The 23145-nt window shown below is 46.8% G+C and overlaps 1 protein-coding gene across 5 annotated transcripts in view; it reads left to right on the top strand.

Moving 5' to 3' along the window:
- The first annotated feature begins 391 nt into the window (after positions 1–391).
- The window catches only part of TRANK1 (tetratricopeptide repeat and ankyrin repeat containing 1), a 127862-nt gene continuing 105108 nt past the window's right edge, over positions 392–23145 (top strand). For 2 of the 5 annotated variants that reach the window (XM_035278567.3, XM_035278565.3), the window contains exon 1: positions 1061–1353. In XM_035278567.3, the coding sequence (XP_035134458.2) occupies positions 1331–1353 (23 nt within the window). In that variant the 5' untranslated portion in view covers positions 1061–1330. Of the gene's footprint in view, positions 694–770; positions 900–1060; positions 1354–1399; positions 1839–23145 lie in introns of those variants that run through there. The other 3 variants (XM_035278568.3, XM_035278569.3, XM_035278566.3) reach the window with 3 other exon arrangements.

The raw sequence follows: 23145 nt of genomic DNA, 5'->3' as shown, positions 1-23145 counted from the left end.
GATCTCTGGGAGACAATGGAGTGCCACTGGTGGCTTTTGAGCTGCACGTGATTTATTGTGATGTTTGGGGAAGATCAAAGCACAGAAGAAATCTCTGCGATTCTAGAAGCAAGGAGACCACTAGCTAGACTGAGACTAGTTCACGACTCAGAATGACCAGTGCAGAGACCTGTGCACTGTGCCTTAGGTGTGTCCACGTGTCACCAAAGCCTCTCTGCTTCACTCAAATGTGTGGTTCCCCTCGCAAAACCTCCTTCCCGCCACCAGGCAGCCTGGTGCGGTGGCCCCCCAGAAAAAACTGTCGTGACACCCGGATGCAGTGTAGGCCGAAGCCTTGCGCCGGGGGGAGGGCGGCAGGCTTGGCTCTCTGATTGGGTGGATTCTCTGGAGTGTAGGAAAGTACTCCCAGCCCCAGAGAAGCCAGAGTCGATGGACGTGCAGCTCCCTGGGCCAAGAACCGCGGGGGAGGTGGCAGCCTGAGTGGTCCTCTCCGACCCCCAACTCTGCCAATCATCTCTGCCCTTCCAGGAGGTGGAAGGACGAGGCAAGACCCTCATTTGGTTGCCTGCCCGTCCAGGCCTGCGCGCGCTTAATCGCCACCGACACGACGGTGAGCGTCGAGCAGCCCGCGGCCTCGCTGCCCCCTGCAGTCCCGGACGCCCAGCCCCCCGAGAGTGGAGGGGCGAGCGCACAGTGAGTACTCGGTATTCGCCCGACTCTTGAACCCCTCCTTCGTGGGAGCTAGGGGGCTGGCTCTCCGTAATTCCTTTGTTGGAGGGAGGAACGACGGAAGGAGAAAGGCTCGCCGAGGCCGCTGGCCGATTACTTTCTTTACTTCCCTGCCCAGCCGTGGCCCCCCGAGGAAGGCCCGATTCTCGGTTGCCCGAGGACTGTGGGAGGTGGGTGTGTGCGCAGCCCCTGATGGTGAAGGGCTCGAAGTACTCGTTTTTCAAAGGCGGCCGAGAGCCACACCATTGGAGTCCTCGCTTGCAAAATGGGAGACACCGAAACGCCCCCTTCTGAGCGCTATGACAAACACCCCCTCCCACTCAGCAGCGACGTACACGTGACAGTTTTGGGCTCTCGCAACTACGTGGAAACTTGGAATACGTCTGCGGTTGCACCGCGCCCGGGCGCCGGGGTCCCCCCCACCGCTTTGGTCGCCGCGGGGTAGCCGAGCCGCAGGGAGCCGGGGGCCCCCGAGCGCCGCCGCCCTGCCCCGAGCTCCGGGAGCTTTCGGGCTTCCGCATTGCCCGCCGCGCCCTGCCTACAGGGAAGCGCTTCCCGCGGCGGCGGCGGCGGTCTGGTTGCGGACCCCCCGGCCGCAGCCATGTGGGACCCGCGCGCAGCTAGGTGCGTAGCGGGGCGGGAAGCGCGGAGGCACCTCCGGCCTTCCGGGCCCGGCGGGGTGGGGGGCGGCCGCGCGCAGGGACTGGCGACCCTCAGGTAGCGGCCGCACGGGCCCGCCGGGCCATCCCCGTGGGGCCCACATCCATCTCGGTGCAGAGCCGAGCCGGTCGCGCGGGGTCGGGCGCGGGGGACGGTTCCGGCTTTTCCGATCAGGAGGAACCAGGGCACGCGCTGTGACCGGACTGCGGCGGCGCGCGGCCTGCCTACTTCCCACCCCGGCATCGAACCCGCCGCTCGCGGGCCCAGCGCCACGTCCTCGGGGGTTCCGGAGGCTGCCGGCACGTTCCTGACCAGCGAACGCGCCCCCGGGGCACGCACTTGGGTTGGGCGGGCGCCCAGGAGCGGAGCACAGCGGTGCCCAGGAACGATGCCAGGCGGGAAGGGCGGAATTTGCGGCGAATTTGGAGCGCGCTGGCCTCTTCCCGGCGGTAGGAGGCTTTCTTCCCTGCCTGCCGGATTGTGGGCTGCCGGACGGGCTCAAATTGGGCTGCACGGTCCACCAGCCTCAGCTCACCGAGTCTAGGGGCAAGGTGGTAACAGGGACCCGAGGCTGGGAGGCCGAGTATTTAGAAGCCCTTGTTTCTGCCTCGGGCCGTTTCCGAACTGGTGCTCGGAGTCTGTTGCCTGGGAGGCGCGCTGCGCTTCCCCCCAGCTCCCTGTGTCGGTCCTGCCGGGAGCCCTGTGCACTTGCAGCCCGGCTGAGATAGAGCCCATGCTCGTCGTGCAGCGCGGGCCACCTTTTCTCCCTGATGGGGGTGTTTCTGGGCGGTTGAAAGCTTTGGTGCTTCCCGGGGAAATTTTTATGGAAGTGTGCTATTTGGAAAATAAAAGAAAAAAAAATTAAGAAGCAGAAGGAGAATGGGACTCGGAGGTCTCTAGTCCCCCGACCTGCTCCAGCCCAGTTGCTGCTGGCTCAGTTAGTCCTTATGCAGGAAGGAAGAGCTGGGAGCAAAGGCCTTGTGTCCCCAGCATAGGTCTGCTCTCATGCTCCCTCGTGCTGAGCGTTTTGGGTGCCAGGATCCTTTTTGATACAAGGCTGTTACCCGGATGGCATCCGGTTTGGTCCTTTATAGAAAAAAAAAAAAAAAAAGTACTACCTTCTATGTGTTGGGGGCGGGGGCGGTGGTCAGGAGTTTGTTTCAGCTGTTTTCCCGGCAGGTCTGTTTTGTAGAATTGCAGGATGGGTGATTGAGTTCCTGTGCTCTTTGTTGGCTTTTGCATCCTCTGCGGGGAGTGGGGGCGGAGGTTGGGTAGGTGTGTGTGGCATCCCAGAGTCCCATTGCCACTGGCCTATGTATGGATTTCTGTCTTTTATCGACCAAGACCCACACCCACCTATGTGTATATAACGTATATATGCATATGTGTGTAACATTTTATATACACACACACATACACACAGAGACACAAGTGTAAAATTGTGGCAAGAGCTTCATGGTATAGTTATTCTTTCTACAGGGTGAGGCACGATATTTTTCATTCTTTCTCCCTCCCCCCAGGGATTCTCGCTCTGTCATTCACGCTGGAGCGCCACTGCAGCCTCCCCCTCCCGGGTTCAAGAGATTCTCCTGCAGCAACCTCCTGAGTAGCTGGGATTACAAGGGGGCGCCACCACCCGGCTAATTTTTGTATCTTTAGTGGAGACGTGATTTTGCCATGTTGGCCAGGCTGGTCTCAAAGTCCTGACCTACCTGCCTTGGCCTCCCAGAGTGCTGGGATTAAAGACGGGGAGCCAGGGGGACTGGCCCATTCTGTTTTTTTTTTTTTTTTTTAAAGCAGGTCGTAAATTGTTAACCTCACTTTATGACCGACTGACCAGCTTTACCGGGCAACCGCAGGTTCTGTTTGGGCTACTCTCAAAGAGAATGAGGAGACTGTCAGTATTTCACTGGGGAATTAACTTTGGAAGTGAGGACTTGGTGTAGGAGAGATGAAGGAGACTGAAATCCATACTTGAGTAATTAGAATATTGTAGGACATGGCCATGTGGTTCAGGCCAGTGGCATCTATCTACAAAGACATGCTTCTGGTTACTTTGTTTCTGGCTCCGCGTCCACAGAGCTGGCTTCTGCATAGATCTCATCGGACCTTGCTGGGGAGGCAGGGGCGTAATGGCTCCGTTCTTTGTTTTCATTTGTGTGTTTTTTTGGAGGAAGAAGGAAGGAAGATGCTGCCACACTACCGAAAACATGGATTCATAGTTTTCTAAAACGATTCTTTGGGTCTTGCCTCAGAACTTTACAGCTGCAGTCCACAGCTGGACTATGATCATTTTATAGATGAAGAAATCGAGGCCCAGAGCGGCCATTGCTTGTTAGTCATTACCAAGAAGTTAGTGTTAGATCTGGGATTAGACACCTTATCCTTGACTTCCCAGCCCATGGCTCTCAGGAACCAAATAGAGACGGCCCTTGCAGAATCATTAAACTGACCTTTGCCGGTTGGTTCTGTTTTCCTGGAGTTACTACCAAAGACCCATTTCTATGGCATATGCCTCATTATTTTATCTTTGCTTTTGGGGATGAAGATTATTTTAGCAGCCATAGTAGAGCCTGTAGCCCCCCTGTTTGGGGGCGGTAAAGTGATCTGAAGAGGAGGGTTTTAAGAACTGAAGTGGAGGTTGGGTGTGGGCCTCTCTGGCCATTATCAAGTGTGTGGTGTTGGTTTCTTGACCTTGAGGAATGAACCCTCCTCTGCCTTTCCAGATGGGGAGGTGGAGCTGACGCATCAGTGCCTTGCCCTCAGAGTGACTGCAGGCTCATTGCTTTTGAAACAAATTTCCTTGGAGTGCAGCCTCAGGTTCCCAAGGCCAAAAGCACCCTGGTGAGAAATCTTTACAAGAAAGAAAGATTTAGGGCAGCGAAGATGACACTGTAACAGTTACAGCAAAGATTGATAGTGGGGCCCATTACAGTGATGGGGAGAATGGTTAAGTTTAAACTTTAAAAAAGAAAGTATTGAACCAGATAAACAGGCAACTTTGGAACAGAAAAATGCCACGGTGCCCAGCCAGGAGTGGTTACTTCTGTGGTCACTCCTTTGGTTAGCGAGGTTCATTCTGCCTGAGCAGACATTTTTCTTGGTCTAAAATTGCAGAAGTATTGCCTTGTTTGTTTTTGTTGAAAATCTGAAAGTGTGAATGACCGTTGCCTAAGATACCCTGGCCTCGGTTTACAGGAATCAATTCCATCTTTTGCTTAGGTGATGAACCTCAGTGTCAGTGTCCGCCCTGCGCTCACCGTGGCATGCTTACCTGAGCTCCCATGAGCCCGCTGGGCTGGTGGGATCCCTTGCGTGTCTTTTGGAGCCAGGCCAACTCTGGGTTGAGTTATCTCTGCCTTTGAAGTTCCGGCAACGTTTAGATTGGGATGTTTTTTATTTTTGAAGCACTGGGTCCTCGTAGCACTTGGAAAGAGGGCAGTATTCCCAGTCCTAAAAATCAGTGATGGTATTTTGGAGGAAATCAGGCCAGTAGTGGACAACTCAGAAAATACCGAGAATTGTAGCACTATATTTGGTGACCTTGACTCACTGGGACAAGATGCTCAGACAGCAGCCTTGACCTGGGATGGCTCATCCTTCATGTTCAGCTGTGGCCACCAGGGCAACCTTTTTTTGCTTACCCTTAGACTAGTTTATCCTCTGCCCAAGAAGGTCCACTCTACCTGGAGGCTCAATCGTTGATAACTTCTAGGTACTCATTGGCCAGGTATTAAGGCCATCGATAATCTGGCCCCCAGACTGTTTCTCTAACATGCTTTCTTCTTATCACTTCTCACCTCTTTTTTTTTTTTTTTGGAGACAGAGTTTCGCTCTTGTTACCCAGGCTGGAGTGCAATGGCGCGATCTCGGCTCACTGCAACCTCCGCCTCCTGGGTTCAGGCAATTCTCCTGCCTCAGCCTCCTGAGTAGCTGGGATTACAGGCACGCGCCACCATGCCCAGCTAATTTTTTGTGTTTTTAGTAGAGACGGGGTTTCACCATGTTGACCAGAATGGTCTCGATCTTTTGACCTCATGATCCACCCGCCTCGGCCTCCCAAAGTGCTGGGATTACAGGCTTGAGCCACCACGCCCGGCCCCACTTCTCACATCTTTTTACTTTTCGATTTTCAAGTCAATTCTGCTCCTCAGATATATACGAGGGTCTGCATTGGGTTATGGAGGATGTATATATGTAAGACATAGGCTCTGCCAATGATGATAGAACAGAGTTGATGTCACGTAGACCTGTGGGAAAGGATTAGTGGAGGTGCAGGCAAGCACTCTAAGAGACTTCCCAGCTCCTGAATCCTTCCCAGGAAGAAGTATGGAAGGTCAGTTTTGAGCTGTACCTAAACAGGTGAAGAGCACTTCTAACAGGCAGATAAGGGTTGCCAGGAGGGAGAGAGGGACATTCAGGTAAAAGGAGCAGCTTCTTATTAAGAATAATGATGGGGAGGCCGGGCGCAGTGGCTCATGCCTATAATCCCAGCACTTTGGGAGGCTGAGGGGGGTGGATCACGAGGTCAAGAGATCAAGACCATTCTGGTCAACATGGTGAAACCCCGTCTCTACTAAAAATACAAAAATTAGCTGGGCATGGTGGTGCACGCCTGTAATCCCAGCTACTCGGGAGGCTGAGCAGGAGAATTGCTTGAACTCGGGAGGCAGAGGTTGCGGTGAGCCGAGATCGTGCCATTGCACTCCAGCCTGGGTAACAAGAGCGAAACTCCGTCTTGAAAAAAAAAAAAAAAGAATAATGATGGGTTAGGCACAGTGGCTCATGCTTGTAACCCCAGCACTTTGGGAGGCTGAGGCCGGTGGGTCATCTGAGGTCTGTAGTTCGAGACCAGCCTGGCCAACATGGTGAAACCTCTTCTCCACTAAAAAATACAAAAATTAGCCAGGCATGCTGGTGCACATCTGTAGTACCAGCTACTCAGGAGGCGGAGGAAGGAAAATTGCTTGAACCTGGGAGGTAGAGGTTACAGTAGGCCAAGATCACACTACTGCACTCCAGCCTGGGCTACAGAGCGAGACTCCATCTCAAAAAAACCCCTAAACATCACCATAATGATAATGGTAATGATAATAGTTTAACCCTATGCCAGGCTCTACGTTGAATGTGTTTCATATATTATCGTATTTAATTCTCACATAAACATTTTGAACAATTCTCATTTTATAGATGTACCTGCACCAGAATGTGAGCTTCGTGAAAGGGGAGTAGTGTTTTTTTGTTAGTGTTGCTCTTTCACATGTCCCAAGCGTCTAGCAGAGTACCTGGTACACAGTAGGCACCAATCAGTATTTGTGGACTGTCTGAGGAAACAAGAAGGCCAGTCATGTATGTGACATTGTCCCTGTTTTCCAGTAAGGAAACTGAGAGCCTAGAAATTAAGTGAATTTACCACCTGACACCAGGCCTGGAAGAAAGAAAAGTGGGACTTGATCCCAGATTTCTGGACTTTGTCTTCTATGAGGAAAGCACTCATATCCTTACATCTTCCTTCTGGGGCTAGTCCCAACCCTGTTACACTGCTGTGCAAAGTCATGTGAATGGAGGGGGCCTCATGAATTTGGGGTCATGTGGCTACAACACGGCAGACAGCGTTAGAGAATACTAGAAGAATGGCCAGGCGCGGTGGCTCATGCTTGTAATCCCAGCACTTTGGGAGGCCCAGGCGGGTGGATCACGAGGTCAAGAGTTCAAGACCAGCCTGACCAACATGGTGAAACCCTGTCGCTACTAAAAATGCAAAAATTAGCCTGGCATGCTGGTGGGCACCTGTAATCCCAGCTACTCAGGAGGCCAAAGCAGGAGAATCTCTTGAACCCGGGAGGCGGAGTTGCAGTGAGCCGAGATTAGGCCACTGTACTCTAGACTAGGCAACAGTGTGAGATGCCGTCTCAAAAAAAAAAAAAAAAAAAGGGTATTAGGAAGGTAAGTAGAGGCGTGTGTGTGTGTGTGTGTGTGTGTGTGTGTGTGTGTTAAATGGGAATCTAAACTATTTGGGCTTTATTCTAGATGAGGTTAGAGGCCATGGAAAATGTGTTGGTGTGTCTGTGTATACACATAGGTCTGTGTTATGTCATTTATTTTTATTTATTTAATTATTTTTGAGATAAGGTCTCGCTCTGTCACCCAGGCTGGAGTGCAGTGGCACGATCTCAGCTCACTGCAGCCTCTACCTCCCGGGTTCCAGAGATTCTCCTGCCTCAGACTCCCAAGTAGCTGTAATTATTGGCATGCACCACCATGCCCAACTAATTTTTGTATTTTCTTTTTTTTTGAGACGGAGTTTCTCTCTTTTTACCCAGGCTGGAGTGCAATGGCGCGATCTTGGCTCACCACAACCTCCGCCTCCTGGGTTCAGGCAATTCTCCTGCCTCAGCCTCCTGAGTAGCTGGGATTACAGGCACGTGCCACCACGCCCAGCTAATTTTTTGTATTTTTTTTTTTTTTTTTTAGTAGAGACGGGGTTTCACTATGTTGACCAGGATGGTCTCCATCTCTTGACCTCGTGATCCACCCACCTTGGCCTCCCAAAGTGCAGGGATTACAGGCGTGAGCCACCGCGCCCGGCCCTATATTTTCTTTTTTTGAGACGGAGTTTCACTCTGTTTCCCCGGCTGGAGTGCAGTGCTGCCATTTTGGCTCACTCCAACCTCCGCCTCTCGGACTCAAGTGATTCTCCTGCCTCAGACTCCTGACTAGCTGGGGCTATAGGCATGTGCCACCACGCTCAGCTAATTTTTCTGTATTTTGGTAGAGATCAGGTTTTACCTTGTTGCCCAGGCTGGTCTCCCTGAGCTCAGGCAGTCCGCCCACCTCTGCCTTCCAAAGTGCTGGGATTACAGGCATAAGCGCCTGGCTAATTTTTGTATTTTGAGTAGAGATGGGGCTTTCACCATGTTGGCCAGCCTGGTCTTGAACTCCTGACCTCAGCTGATCAGCCTGCCTGGGCCTCCCAGCGTCCTGGGATTACAGGTGTGAGCCATTGCACCCGGCCAGCTCTGTGTTTTATTTAGAAGTTTTGACTAGAGGCTGGGAGTATGGATAAATACATCTTCCAATCTGGCCAAAGTCCACAGTTTTTTCAAGGTCAAGTTCAAGTCCCAGTTTGTGTATCAGGAAACTATCAACTAGCGTTAGAACAGAGTCTAGAACTCCGATCCTCCCAGTGCTGCTAAGGGACCACCCTTCAGATGTCCTTGTCCATGGGAGATTGTTTTGCTTGTGGGGAGCTCTTGGGCACCTCCAGACCCTCCCCATGCAGTAGTGAATGTTTTAGTCTCTCTGTTGGGTTTGACTTGCCCCTTGGATTGAGGAGGGAGTAAATTGCTATGGTCTTGGGGTTGGGAGGTGGAATGATGGCAATTTGCATTTAAAATGCTGCAGAGCCAGAGCGGTGGCTCACGCCTGTAATCCCAGCACTTAGGGAGGCTGAGGCGGGTGGATCACAAGGTCAGAAGATGGAGACCATCTTGGCCAACATGGTGAAACCCTGTCTCTACTAAAAATACAAAAATTAGCTGGGCATGGTCGCTCGTGCCTGTAATCCCAGCTACTCCAGGGAGGCTGAGGCAGGAGAATCGCTTGAACCAGGGAGTCAGAGGTTGCAGTGAGCGGAGATTGCGCCACTGCACTCTAGCTTGGTGACAGAGCGAGAGACTCTGTCTCAAAAAATAAAAATTAAAAAAAATTAAATAAAATGCCTTAGAGAGGCTTGGAGAAGGTTCTGGGTGGGGAGATACCTGGGCTGCTGCCAGCAAAGCCTAAGTTCTCCTTTGAATAGAAAGCATCTTTGTTTAAGGGCTGTCGCTGCAGTGCCTGGCGCACTCCCTTTTTGGGGCTACTCCCAGCTTCATAGGTCCTGGGGCACTGGGCATAATCAACAGGTGCCCAAATGAAGGAAATGTGGCAGTTACTGGGCAGCCTGGGCCTAGCACAGATATGTGAATCAAGATTTATGAGTAACCTGTGGCTGGCTGATGCTTCACTAAATCATTTGTCTTGAGACAGTGTGGAATGCTGACTTCTTGGAGATTCTTTGGGCTGGCTTTTGCGGGAATTTGATTTTAATGTTAAAGGCCGCTTTTCTGATTTTCCCAATAACCTTCACTCTTTGTGCACCTCTTCTCTCATATGTGTTGTTAACACAGATTTTTTATCAGACTTACATTTGTTTCTTGCTTGGAGAAGTCCCTTCATTTTGTGTAAATCTATTTCCTGACCTGTAAAATTGGGATATTTGTACCTCCTGGCATTCTTAGGGACATTCAGTGAGAAGATGCTTGGGTTGGGTTTAGGACAGGGCTGGGCACATAGTAAGTGCTGAATACATTTTATTCGTTATCACGCGGCTGCCTTGAACCATTTGGCACACTCAGGAGAAGTTGTATCTACCACTAGCTGCACAAAGGGAGGGATGCCTTCGGGTCTCCTCTTGGGAGGTTGAATGACTGAGATGCCATTTCAGACCCAGGAGTTGAAACTGATCTGTCTTTGCTATTTATTTATTTATTTATATTTTTTTGAGACAGAATCTAGCTCTGTCATCCAGGCTGGACTGCAGTGGCACAGTCTCGGCTCACAGCCACCTCCGCCTCCCAGGCTCAAGCCATTCTCCTGCCTCAGCCTCCAGAGCAGCTGGGATTACAGGGGTGTGCCACCATGCCTGGGTAATTTTTTTTATTTAGTGGAGACAGGATTTTGTCATGTTGGCCCGGCTGATCTCGAACTTCTGACCTTAGACTCCCAAAGTGCTGGGATTATAGGTGTGAGCCACCACGCCTGGCCTGTCTGCCCTTTAGCAGTATTTCTTGAGCATTTTCCAGCTTGGTTTTAGAGAGTTGCAACCATCATCTGTCTTTCAAGGCCCATCTCATCTGCACACTGTCCATTACTCGAATGTAGGGTGAGGCTTTCAGCTCATCCTTCCTCTTCATTCTTTTTTTTTGGAGTTAAAACATTTCTCCTTTTGTGAAATTATTGGGACATTAGATGGTACTTTTAAAAAAAGTTCTATTTTGTCAAAATGAAGTGTTTGCAACCCTATCTTAGATTCTCTTCAATTTCTTTTTTTTAATTTTTTGAGACAGGGTCTCACTCTGTCACCTAAGCTGGAATGCCGTGGTGTGGTCACAGCTCACTGCAGCCTTGACCTCTTCTGTTTGAAATGATTGTCTCACCTCAGTCTTCTGAATAGCTAGGACCCAGACATGCATCACTATGCCTGGCTAATTTTTAATTTTTTTTGTAGAGATGTCATCTCGCTATGTTGCCCAGGCTGGTATTGAACTCCTGGCCTCAAGCCATCCTCCCACCTTAGCCTCCCTGCTGGGATTACAGGCATGAGTTACCACGCCTATCCCATTTGCTTTTTTTTTTGAGACGGAGTTTCGCTCTTGTAACCCAGGCTGGAGTGCAGTGGCGCGATCTCTGCTCACCACGACCTCCGCCTCCTGGGTTCAGGCAATTCTCCTGCCTCAGCCTCCTGAATAGCTGGGACTACAGGTGCGCACCACCATGCCCAGCTAATTTTTGTATTTTTAGTAGAGACGGGGTTTCACCTTGTTGACCAGGATGGTCTTGATCTCTTGACCTAGTGATCCACCCGCCTCGGCCTCCCAAAGTGCTGGAATTACAGGCGTGAGCCACCGCGCCCGGCCTGAAGTTGGCTTCTTTTTGGGGTAGGAAATAAGGCTGCAACCTTCTGGAGCCTCCCGTTTCATCTTCTAAAACAAGGGGACTCTTCCCAAAGTTCTAGTTCAGAAATTCCCAGGAAAGGGCCTTGTCCTGGCAGGTCAGACCCAGGGAGCACACTCAAGGCCCTGGCCTGCCTCTGTGTTCCTTGACTGTCCCCTGGAAGGCCTTTGCAGTGAGCTGAGCAGCCATCTAGAGCATGCTGACCATGGTGACACTGCCCTCCTGCTGCAGAGAGTTTCTTAGGGACCCTGAGCAAGTGCCCTGTTTCCTAAAGGAACAATCACGGTAGAAAGACCTGGGGCCATTTCCAGATATCACAGTGCCGCCCTCTCCCCTTTCATCCTCATAGCCTCTCTTAGACTGGGCAGTAGGGCAAGGTCTTGAGTTCCACCTACTTTCTCAGTTGTAGCTGCTTAATTGATTAGTAATTTCAGGAAACTCCTTTGAGAAAGAGGCAAATACTAAGGCTCTGTTTTTACCAAATACTTTCTCCTTACTGGGTAAACAAAGCAAAGGTTCTGTAAATGTTGCAGGGATTACATTCAGATAACATGCAGGGATCACTGCCGTGGTCCAGCCAGGCAGGGTCCAGGGGAATCCCGAAGGTGAGCCAGGTGTCGGCGGAAGAAGGAGACAGCACGACTTGCAGGTTGTGTCAACCAAAAGATGTGTGTGTTTATTACAGGCAATTCATGGTTTTTATACTTTTAATTTTGGCAGGTGAACAGACAAAACAGGAAATTTAAACATCAACAGGGCTTTGTAGTTACAGTTCTGTGCTTCAAAAAATTACATTGTACTATGATTCACCAGAATAATCAGAGGAGTTTGTTTCAAAGATGATTCCAATGAAATGTTAGATGTCTACATTCTACTGTTGTTAATTAACTTTCCTTTTTTCTTAAAGGTTATTAATTTATGATTAACTTATGTTAGACATTATGCTTTCATAACTAAATGTTAAAGAAATTATAAAACAGGTTGAGAGCTAAATATTGACCAAGTGACAGATATTGTCCGTTCTATCTTCAGTGATGAGTGGATAGTCCCTGGAGACAATAACAACAAACATTGACAAAGTATACTGTTAACTATACATCTGGGGTCCTTAGTAGTAATGGGAATTTCTGAGGTGCTAGGAGTGTTGGTGGAAAATTGGGACTCTAAAGTGACATCAGCTGAGTACGCAATATTTTGATTAGCAAGAAAAATGATTAAGCAGACGATTCCCAAGAACCCACTGATCCACCCAAGAAATTATATCCCCGTGCCTCGTCCTTTTCCAGGAAAGAGTCTTCCTTGAAGCTCGTCTCCCCATATTCGGACTCTGTCAAGCAATATGTTCGGAAAAGGACGTGGCAGATCACCATGGCCCATGTGCCATTAATCTGAACTGTCATGAACCAGGGGCAAACCCTGGGATCTCAGCCTGTCTTTCCTGCCTACCCAGAAATGGCAGGTGACAGGTGGTGTGGACCAGGGTGCTGGGGTGGATGCCAGGAGATAAGCCTGAATTTCACTTCTGGTGCTCATGATTGTGTGGCCTGCTCCCAGGCCCCTTAATCTCTGAGCTTTTGACTTCTTTGCTCTCGAAATTGTTGTCTAACCATCTCACTTCATTAATTTTTTTCTATTTATATGATTCTGTGAATATATTCAGAATGGTGGATTAGTTTCTTAGGGTTGCAATAACAAATTACCACAAATTAGAAGACCTAAAACAACAGAAAAATGTACTCTCTCATTGTTCATTAGCATTCTCCCTGTTCCCCGATCTGCTCCCCAAAGATCACTGCTCTTATTAGTTTGTTAAGTCAGAAATCTCTCCATAGAGCAAGTGTACATGCACGCATGTATCCTTAAGCTCTTCGACTAGTTTTCTGCATTGCTCTCCAGTCTGCTTTATTCACTTTAACGGAATATTTTGACACTCTGATAACTCTAACTCATAGGTGTTTGTTTGTTTGTTTGTTTAGATGGAGTTTCACTCTGTTGCCCAGGCTGGAGTGCAGTGGCGCCATCTTGGTACACTGCAACCTCCACCTCCTGGGTTCAAATGATTCTCCTGCCTCGGCCTCCCAAGTAGCTGGGACTCACATGGCTAGTTTTTGCATTTTTATTAGAGGGGTGTTTCACCACGTTGGCCAGGCTGGTCTCAAACTCCTGGCCTCAAGTCCATCCACCTTGGCCTCCCAAAGTGCCGGGATTACAGGCGTGAGCCACTGCACTCAGCTGTGCATTTAACATTTCTTTTTGCTTTTTTAAATTTTTAAAATTTTACTTTAAGTTCTGGGGTACATGTGCAGATCTTGCAGGATTGTTACATAGGTATACACGTGCCATGGTGGTTTGCTGCCTCCATCCCCCCGTCACCTACATTAGGTGTTTCTCCTAATGTTATCCCTCCCCAATCTTCCCACTCCCTGCTATCCCTCCCCTAGCTCCCCATCCCCCAACAGACCCCAGTGTGTGATGTTCCCTTCCCTGTGTCCATGTATTCTCATTGTTCAACACCCACTTGTAAATGAGAACATGTGGTGTTTGGTTTTCTGTTCTTGTGTCAATTTGCTGAGAATGATAGTTTCCAAATTCATCCACGTTCCTGCAAAGAACATGAACTCATCCTTTTTTTTAGGCCTGCATAGTATTCCGTGGTGTATATGTGCCACATTTTCTTTATCCAGTCTATCATTGATGGGTATTTGGGTTGGTTCCAAGTCTTTGCTATAGTAAACAGTGCTACAATGAACATATGTGTGTGTGAGTCTTTATAATAGAATGATTTATAATCCTTTGGGTATACACCCAATAATGGGATTGCTGGGTCAAATGGTATTTCTATTTCTAGATCCTTGAGGAACCACCACACTGTCTTCCACAATGGTTGAACTAATTTACACGCCTACTAACAGTGTAAAAGTGTTCCTATTTCTCCACATCCTCTCCAGCATCTGTTGCCTCCAGATTTTTTAATGATTGCCATTCTAACTGGTGTGAGATGGTATCTCATTGTGGTTTTGATTTGCATTTCTCTAATGACCAGTGATGATGAGCAATTTTTTCATGTTTGTTGGCATCATATATGTTTTCTTTTGAAAAGTGTCTGTTCATATCCTTTGCCCACTTTTTGATGGAGTTGTTTTTTTTTTTCTTGTGAATTTGTTTTAGTTCTTTGTAAATTCTGAATATTAGCCCTTTGTCAGATGGGTAGCTTGCAAAAATTTTTTCCTATTCTGTTGGTTGCTGATTCACTCTAATGATTGTTTCTTTTGCTGTGAAGAAGCTCTTAAGTTTAATTAGATCCCATTTGTCTATTTTGGCTTTTGTTGCCATTGTTTTTTGTGTTTTAGTCAGGAAGTCCTTGCCTACGCCTATGTGCTGAATGATATTGCCTAGGTTTTCTTCTAGGGCTTTTATAGTGTTAGGTCTTATGTTTAAATCTTTAATCCATCTGGAGTTAATTTTTGTGTAAGGTGTAAGGAAGGGGTTTAGTTTCTGCTTTCTGCACATGGCTAGCCAGTTTCCCCAACACCATTTATTAGACAGGGAATCCTTTCCTCATTGCTTGATTTTGTCTTGTTTGTTAAAGATCAGATGGTTGTACGTGTATGGTGTTACTTCCAAGGCCTCTGTTCTGTTCCATTGGTCCGTATCTCTATTTTGGTACCAGTACCATGCTGTTTTGATTTCTGTAGCCTTGTAATATAGTTCGAAGTCAGGTAGCCTGATGCCTCCAGCTTTGTTCTTTTTGCTTAGGATTGTCTTGGCTATGTGGGCTCTTTTTTGGTTTCATATGCAGTTTACGGTGGTTTTTTTCTAGTTCTGTGAAGAAGGTCAATGGTAGCTTGATGGGGATAGCATTGAGTTTATAAATTACTTTGGGCAGTATGGCCATTTTCACGATATTGATTCTTCCTAACCATGAACATGGAATATTTTTCCATCTGCTTGTGTCTTCTCTTATTTCGTTGAGCAGTGGTTTGTAGTTCTCCTTGAAGAGGTCCTTCGTATCCTTTTTTAGTTGTATTCCTAGATATTTTATTTTTCTTTGTAGCAATTGTGAATGGGAGTTTGCTCATGATTTGGCTCTGTTTGTCTGTTATCATCTTAAATCTCCTTAAGATGATAAGCATTGAACATTTCTATAGACAGATGCTGTACGGCTTTATCCTGCCATGGCAGTATGTGAGTGAATGTCTACCCGTAGCCATGTTGATTTAAAGTATTTTCAATGCCTTTTGACATACAGGAGTTTGTAATTTTCATGGATTCATGTTTGTTACTTTCTTTATGATTTCTTCTTTTGGTATCGTTAAAATGGCCTCAAATGTGACGATTGCATAAAACTGCAGTAAAGCTCTTTTGAATTTATGTAATTCAAGAGTCTAACAGCATTGAAAAGGTTGTGAAGAAAAGTCTTCTGTGTTCTCTGCCCTAGCCTCCCAATAAGGATAAATAATTTTACTTCTAGTGGATCCTTCCAGATTTTTTTTTTAAAGAGACAGATTCTCCTGCTCTGTTCCCCTGGCTGAAGGGCAGTGGTGTGATCATAGCTCACTGATCCTCCATAAGTGATCCTAACACCTTGGCCTCCCAGAGTGCTGGGATTACAAGTGTGAGCCACCACATCTGGCCCAGAATTTCTTTATGCACATACAAGCAAATGCAAATATATATTCCTTCTTTCTTTTTTGTGACAGGGTCTTGCTGTGTTGTCCAGGCTGTAGTTCAGTGGTGTGATTATGGCTCACTGCAGCCTTGATCAGGGCTCAAGAGATCCTTTTGCTTCCAGCCTTTTGAGTAATTGGGACTGTGGGTATATGCCACTATGCCTGGCTAATTTTTGCATTTTTTTGTAGAGATGCGGTCTCGCTATGTTGCCAAGGCTGGTCTGGAACTTCTGGGCTCAATCCACCCACCTTGGTCCCCCGAAGTGCTGGGATTATAGGCATGAGCCACTGCACTTTATGAGACACATCAACATATATTGTTATTCAGCCCTTCTCTTTCTTTCTGCACAAAAGGGAACATAATATACACACTGTTCTGCATTTGCTTTTTCAAATATATTTTGGAGGTTATCGTAGGTCGGTATACAGAGCCATCTTCACTGTTTTTTTTTTAAATACTTGATTAATACTTTGTTTTTGGTGGGAGCTGCTCTTTAATATATTGAACCAATCCCCTGTCGATAGGTGTTAAGATTGGTCCCAGTCTTTTATTGTTACAAGCAACATGACAGTGAATAATTTTATACAGTTGCCATTTCCCACGTATGCAGTCAGTCTGTAAGATCCATTCCCAGAAGTAGAGTCAGTTGCTAGATCAAAGGCATCTGCATGTGCCACTTCGTTAGGTATTGGCAAATTTCTTCCTAGATTGGTTGATTATCTAAAGATTGTACCTAGATTTTCTCTTAGTGCTGTTCTTTTTCTCAGTGCTTTTTTTTTTTTTTGGCCGGAGGAAGCTGCACTTTAATGGTGTGGCAAGGACAGCAGAACCCTCAGCCAGCCGCCACAGGGCCTGCCAGCCAGCACAGCAGACGCGTTTACATGATGATAGATGCAGGTGTGGGACTGAGTGGCTGGGCACCTAACCCTTCCCACCTGTGCTCATCGCCTGGATCTCAGTGCTTTTTAAAAAATGAGATATTTGCAGGTAATAAAAGGCAAAGGTTTTAAGTTACTGTTCAATGAGTTTTAACAAACATATACGCCCGTGTGGCCACCATCACAGTCAAAATACACATTTCCATTATCTCAGAAATTTCACTGATAACCCCTTTCCAGTCTGCGCCCCTCTCTTTTTCGGCAACTACTGTTCTGATTTCTTAGAGATTTGCCTGTTCTAGAATTATGTTTTATTGTCTGGCTTCTTTTGCTCAACGTAAACTTTTGAGATTCTTCATATTACTGTTTTTTTTTTTTGAGACGGAGACTTGTTCTGTGTCCAGGCTGGAGTGTAGTGGTGCCATCTCGGCTCACTGCAATCTCTGCCTCCCGGGTTCAAGTGATTCTCCTGCCTCAGCCTCCGGAGCAGCTGGGATTACTGGCGCACACCACCATGGCCAGATCATTTTTTTATTTTTAGTAGAGACAGGGTTTTACCATGTTGACCAGGATGGTCTTGATCTCCTGACCTCATGATCTACCTGCCTCAGCCTCCCAAAGTGCCAGGATTACAGGTGTGAGCTTGTTGCTGTGGTATCATTTTCACACTGACTTTTTTTATTCATTTGGAACTAACGTTGGTGTACGTGGTATATGATGTGTATTAGTTTCCTACTGCTGCCATAATAAATGACCACAAACTTAGTGGCTTAAAACAACATGAATTTATCCTCTCACATTCTGTAGGTTAGAAGTGTGGGTTAGAAAACTTGGCTGGTTTCACACTGCCAAAACCAAGGTGTTGGCTGGCTGGGATCCTACTGGGAAAGTCTGCAAAGACCTCTGCTTCAAAACTCACTCATGTTGTTGACAGGGTCCAGTTCCTGGTAGCCGTAAGACTGAGGTCCTCATTTGCTTACTGTGTCAGCTGGGAGCCTCTGTTCCTTAAGGTGACCCACATTCCTCATCACTCTTCCCCACTCCGCCGTCAAGGCCTGCAGTGATGGACCCACTCCTTTTCATGCTTCAGATCTTTCATGCATCTCAGCTGGGTGCAGTGGCTCACGCCTGTAATCCTAGCACTTTGGGAGGCCAAGGCGGGTGGGTCACCTGAGGTCAGGAGTTCAAGACCAGTCTAACATGTCAAAACCCCGTCTCTACTAAAAAAAAAAAAATTAGTTGGAGGTGGTGGCACATGCCTGTAATCCCAGCTACTTGGGAGGCTGAGGCAGAATTGCTTGAACCTGGGAAGGCAGAGGTTGTAGTGAGCTGAGATTGTGCCCCTGCACTCCAGCCTGGGTAACAAGAGCAAAACTCCATCTCAAAAAAAAAAAAAAAAAAAAAAAAAAAAAAATCTGCTGCTGCATCTCTCTTTCCATGAGCTTCTTTGAGTCCCTCTTTTCACGAGCTTCTCTGACTCCAGCCATGAGCGACAGCCAAAGAGTTCCTGTCGTTACATTGGATTCACCATGATAATCCAGGATAATATCCCCAGCTTACGGTCTGTAATCATAATTACATTGGAAAAGTTCTTTTTACTGTGTAATGTAATATATTCATAGTTTCTGGGGATGAGGATCTGGCTGTCTTTGGGGGACTCTGTTACTTGGCCTACTACATGGAGTCAAGTAGGAATTTAACTTATTTTCCAGACGGTTAGCCAGTTGTACCAAATGATTCATTCTTTTTTGATTTACTTTAAAAGCCACCTTTATCACACATGGAATGTGTCAACGCTTTTTGTACTATATATATTTATTGCTGGATATTCTATTTTGTTCCATTGATGGGCTTACTTTCATGTCAGTACCCAACTTTAACAATTTAATGTTTTATAGGCCAGGCACGGTGGCTCATGCCTGTAATCCCAGCACTTTTGGAGGCTGAGGTGGATGGATCGCTTGAGGTCAGGAGTTTGAAACCAGCCTGGCCAACATGTCGAAATCCCATCTTTACCAAAAATACAAAAATCAGCCAGGCATGGTGGTGTACATCTATAATCCCAGATACTCAGGAGGCTGAGGCAGGAGAATCACGTGAACCCAGGAGGTGGAGGTTGCAGTGAGCCAAGGTTGCACCACTTTACTCCAGCCTGGGCAACAGAGCAAGACTCTGTCTCAAAAAAAAATTTTTTTTTAATGTTTTACAAATTTATATTTTAAAATGTTAGAGAAGATTCCCTCTTCTACTTTTAAATTTTTTATTTCATTTTGTTTTATTTGATTTACTATTATCCTGTAAGCTTCACCTGGAAGAAGATTCCCTCTTGATACTTCTCTTTTTATTAAAAACATCTTTGCAATTCTCTGGCTTGTTTATTCTTTTAGATAGTCTTGAGAGCTGCTTCATTAAGTTCTTTAAGGATTTTATTTTTTACAAATTGAAATTTTGCTGAAAATATATATTAATTCATTAACATGAGAGGACTTGACATTTTATAATAGTGAATTTGTCCAAACAGAAACATGTTAGTATTTTTAAAATACTTTTTTTTAGTAAGGTTTTGTTTTTTTCATGTAAGTCTTGAAAATTTAAGGACATTAGTTCATGTTTTCTAAGGAGCTTTTAAAAAATGCTCCTGTGAGAATTATATATATAATTTTTTAAATTAACATTTTCTTATTACTTTGGGTTTTCTTTGAAAATCTGTGTCTCTTTCCTCAGGGCACACAGGTACAAGTTATTTTAGTCCTGTATTAATTTAATCCTGGAAACATTGAATCATAAAGCAGTATTAATATAATTAGACCCCCCAGGAGTCCTGCTTCTGCTTTTCTCCATAGTGAAATGTTCTGTGTGTAATGAAGAATTTAATGAAAAACACCTTGTGAAGTTCTGCTTAGCGAAGGGACAAGAGTGAGTCAGTGTGTGGTGAATGAAGTCCTAATATGAATGTCAAGGGAAACAGGACTTTAAAGTTGGCCGTATCGAAAATTCTCAACGGCTAGTCAAGTTGGGATCAAATCAGTAGAAAACAAGCCTTTTCCCCCCATCCCCTTCTCAAACAAAAAAACACGTTGCTTCATGAAATCATGTCAGAAGTTTTTCTTTATTCTTGCTTTGCAAGGTCGATGGCAGTTTATCGGGTGTCCCTTGGTTTTGCAGGTCTTTGCTCTAGTTTTCAAGGGAACAAGAAGATAGAAATGTAAAATTATATATGTATGGGAAGCTATGGGGCAGGAGACCATTTCCAGTTGTAATACTGTGGGCACTCATCAGGGAATGCTTGGAGAGATATGGGCTGGGTTTGCTCACCACAACCTGTGACCCCACATTCTTTTTTTTTTTTTTTTTTTTTTTTTTTGAGACGGAGTTTCGCTTGTTACCCAGGCTTGAGTGCAATGGCGCGATCTCGGCTCACCGCAACCTCTGCCTCCTGGGTTCAGGCAATTCTCCTGCCTCAGCCTCCTGAGTAGCTGGGATTACAGGCACGCACCACCACGCCCAGCTAAGTTTTGTATTTTTAGTAGAGACGGGGTTTCACCATGTTGACCAGGATGGTCTCGATCTCTTGACCTCGTGATCCACCCGCCTCGGCCTCCCAAAGTGCTGGGATTATAGGCGTGAGCCACCGCGCCCAGCCGTGACCCCACATTCTATATAAAAATGTGGCACAGAAGTAATTCCATGATAATTTAGCTCCTGACTGCAGATATTCATCTTCACATCTTAGATTTGTGCAGGCTAGGAAGACAGCATGATTCTAAGAGGTGGAAGTGGGATGGAGCATGGGTATACCCAACTCCTGGCGCACTCCAAAATTTGGGAAACAGCCCTCATACTCTCACACACAAGGGATTGAAGGCTAAATTTCCACTGAGTAGAAAAGTAATATTTCAGATGGGGCACCTGGCTTACTATTCTGTCTGGAACTGCACTCTCCAAAACTTTCTGCAGTGAATGAGATATTCTAGATCTGCACTGTCAGATACTGTTGGGGGCGAGCAGCGACTGGGCTGGTGGTGTCGGGGGACATAATTTACCGAGACAGTTGTAGGTGACAAAGGGCAGTTTTATTAGAGAAAGTAGAAAAATATGTTGCAAGAGGGCAACAGTTAAGAGTCAGCAGAAGAGGAGCCGCCTGCCAGGAAACAACGTGCTCCTGGGGGTTTTATAGGATGGCTTTTAGGCTGCAGAATGCTACGTGCGGTACCGATAAAACACCGACGTTGCAGTGAGCTAACTTGCAGGAGTCTGGTGATAGTTGGCGAAGGAAGATTGTAAGTTATTTGTGCAGGAGGGCTGTGTGTCCTGGACCATGAAGAAAGGCAGACTTCTAGCTTATCTGATTTCTGTTTTTGCTTTCCCTGGGTCCTACCAGCCTGACTTCTGTAGTTAGGACTCCACATTCCTCCCCTGACAGAGGAGGGATGACAAATCTTTGGCATGTGAGAAGGTCTCACCTTCACCTTCTTGCTGACCAGGGATGTAGCATTGGCCCCACCTAGGATTGATAGTCGGTCAGGAGGTTACATGGGCCTAAATCCCTGGTTGGGAGATAAATTGGGCAGAGTTGCTGTGGGATCACAGGGGTACAGCATTTGCAGCCTAAAATTTTGTTCTGCTGGCTCCAAAGGGGATTCCTTAGTTCTTTTAGTAGCTGATACCCTTACTGCAGTAACATTTTGATTTGAAGTTGTTGTATTCTAGAAGATACAAAACAAGATATTTCTCTTTTTTTCTTCTGAGACTGTCTTGCTCTGTCACTCAGGCTGGAGTGCAGTGGTGCCATCTCGGCTTATTGCAACCTGTACTTCCGGGTTCAAGTGATTCTTCTGTCTCAGCCTCTCGAGTAACTGGGACTACAGGCATGTGCCATCATGCCCAGCTGAGTTTTTTTCCTATTATTAGTAGAGACGGGGTTTCACCATATTGGCCAGGCTGGTCTCGAACTCCTGACCTCGTGATCCACCCACCTTAGCCTCCCAAAGTGCTGGGATTATAGGTGTGAGCCACCGTGCCTGGCTAAAAAGATATTTCATTAACAATACAGGGTGCAAATAAACTAATATAAACATTATAGGCAGGAGAAGTTGGGCCTGTCCTGACAGATAAATATTAATGGGATGAGGGAAAATTGAGAAAAGATGGAGACATTAGTGAGGTTAAGAAGTTGTTCAGTTTCAACCCTTATTCCTCTATATTCCATCCCATTTCCTGAACTATTTATAGGCATAAAGAAATCACTCTAAATTTTGCTGGCATTAGCTTTGTTGTTTCCCAACCACAGAGAAAACCTGCAGAGGTACATAGTGAACTTGTTAGCTATGTTGTTCGGCTACCATTCCTGGCATGTTTGATTATACTTAAGGATGTAATTATAATGGGCTTTGGCAGGCGACCTAAAGAGACCACCAGGCGGGCTTCGTGTGGGCAACAAGGCTGTTTATTTTACACTTGGGTGCAAGTGGGCCAAGTCTGAGAAACGAGTTAGGCAAAGGGGGTAGACAAGGGGATTGGTTATGTAGGTTGGGGCAAATGGTCAGCTAACGGTGGTTATCTATCTTGGGGAGAGGAAAGACATCACAGATGCATGATCACCAGGGTAGGGGTCATTATTACAAACAGGCGTGATCATAAGAGAGGGGATGCATGATCACCAGGGTAGGGGTCATTATTACAAACAGGCGTGATCATAAGAGTGGGGGTGTATTGGTCGCAATCAGAGGGGAGGGTACGGTAAACTACACAGTTACAGGGGAGGGGTTTTGACAAATCCAGTTTCGGGGGGAAATTTTCACAAGGCTAAACAGGAACAATGGTTGCAGGTTGCAAGGGGAGAGCAATTAGTTGAGGCAGAAACAAGTTGTTTCGCTTCTTTCTGTGGCCACCTGGTTTCAGACTTTCTGGCTCCTGGGGACCATCCAGAGGTGTATGTGTGGGTCACCAAGGCTATAATGGCCAGGCTTGGACTTGGAGGCCTGACAGGCTTGTGTTAAAGTCCCTAGCAAAGGGCCAGACCCCTTGGAGTTTCTGATGCAGAGGCGAGCCTTACAGGCCATTTCTGGTGCCTTCTCTATTTGCTTTGTCATGGTGGATGATCGCCATGAGGGACTGATTGGCCCAGGTCCCTCTCCTAGACCTATGTTTTTGGTGTGCGTGTACACAGTATAGTCTAATCCAGAGAACTGGGCTAAACGATTTCTTCTATGTAGATCATGGGACGGCTAAGAGTGTGATGTTGTCCTCAAGTGCTTGTTTGCCAGGGCACATCCAGCAGTCAGTGCTGAGTGTTACGTTAGCAACCTGTGATGTTGCTGAGTAGAGCAGATGTCTGGGTATAACCACTGAGACAATAGCCATGACAGACCAATAGAAACAGAGCCGTGTTTAAGGAGAATCACAATATACGGGAAACGCAGGGAGACAGGAAAGAAGGGCCGTAACGAGTATAAGCAAAACAGGTTAACACCAAGTACCTCAGCACATTGTT

This window comes from Callithrix jacchus, chromosome 17, assembly GCF_049354715.1.
Source record: "Callithrix jacchus isolate 240 chromosome 17, calJac240_pri, whole genome shotgun sequence".
In the NCBI taxonomy this organism is placed as follows: Eukaryota; Metazoa; Chordata; class Mammalia; order Primates; family Cebidae; genus Callithrix; species Callithrix jacchus.
This window is presented reverse-complemented; position numbering and strand designations above follow the sequence as displayed.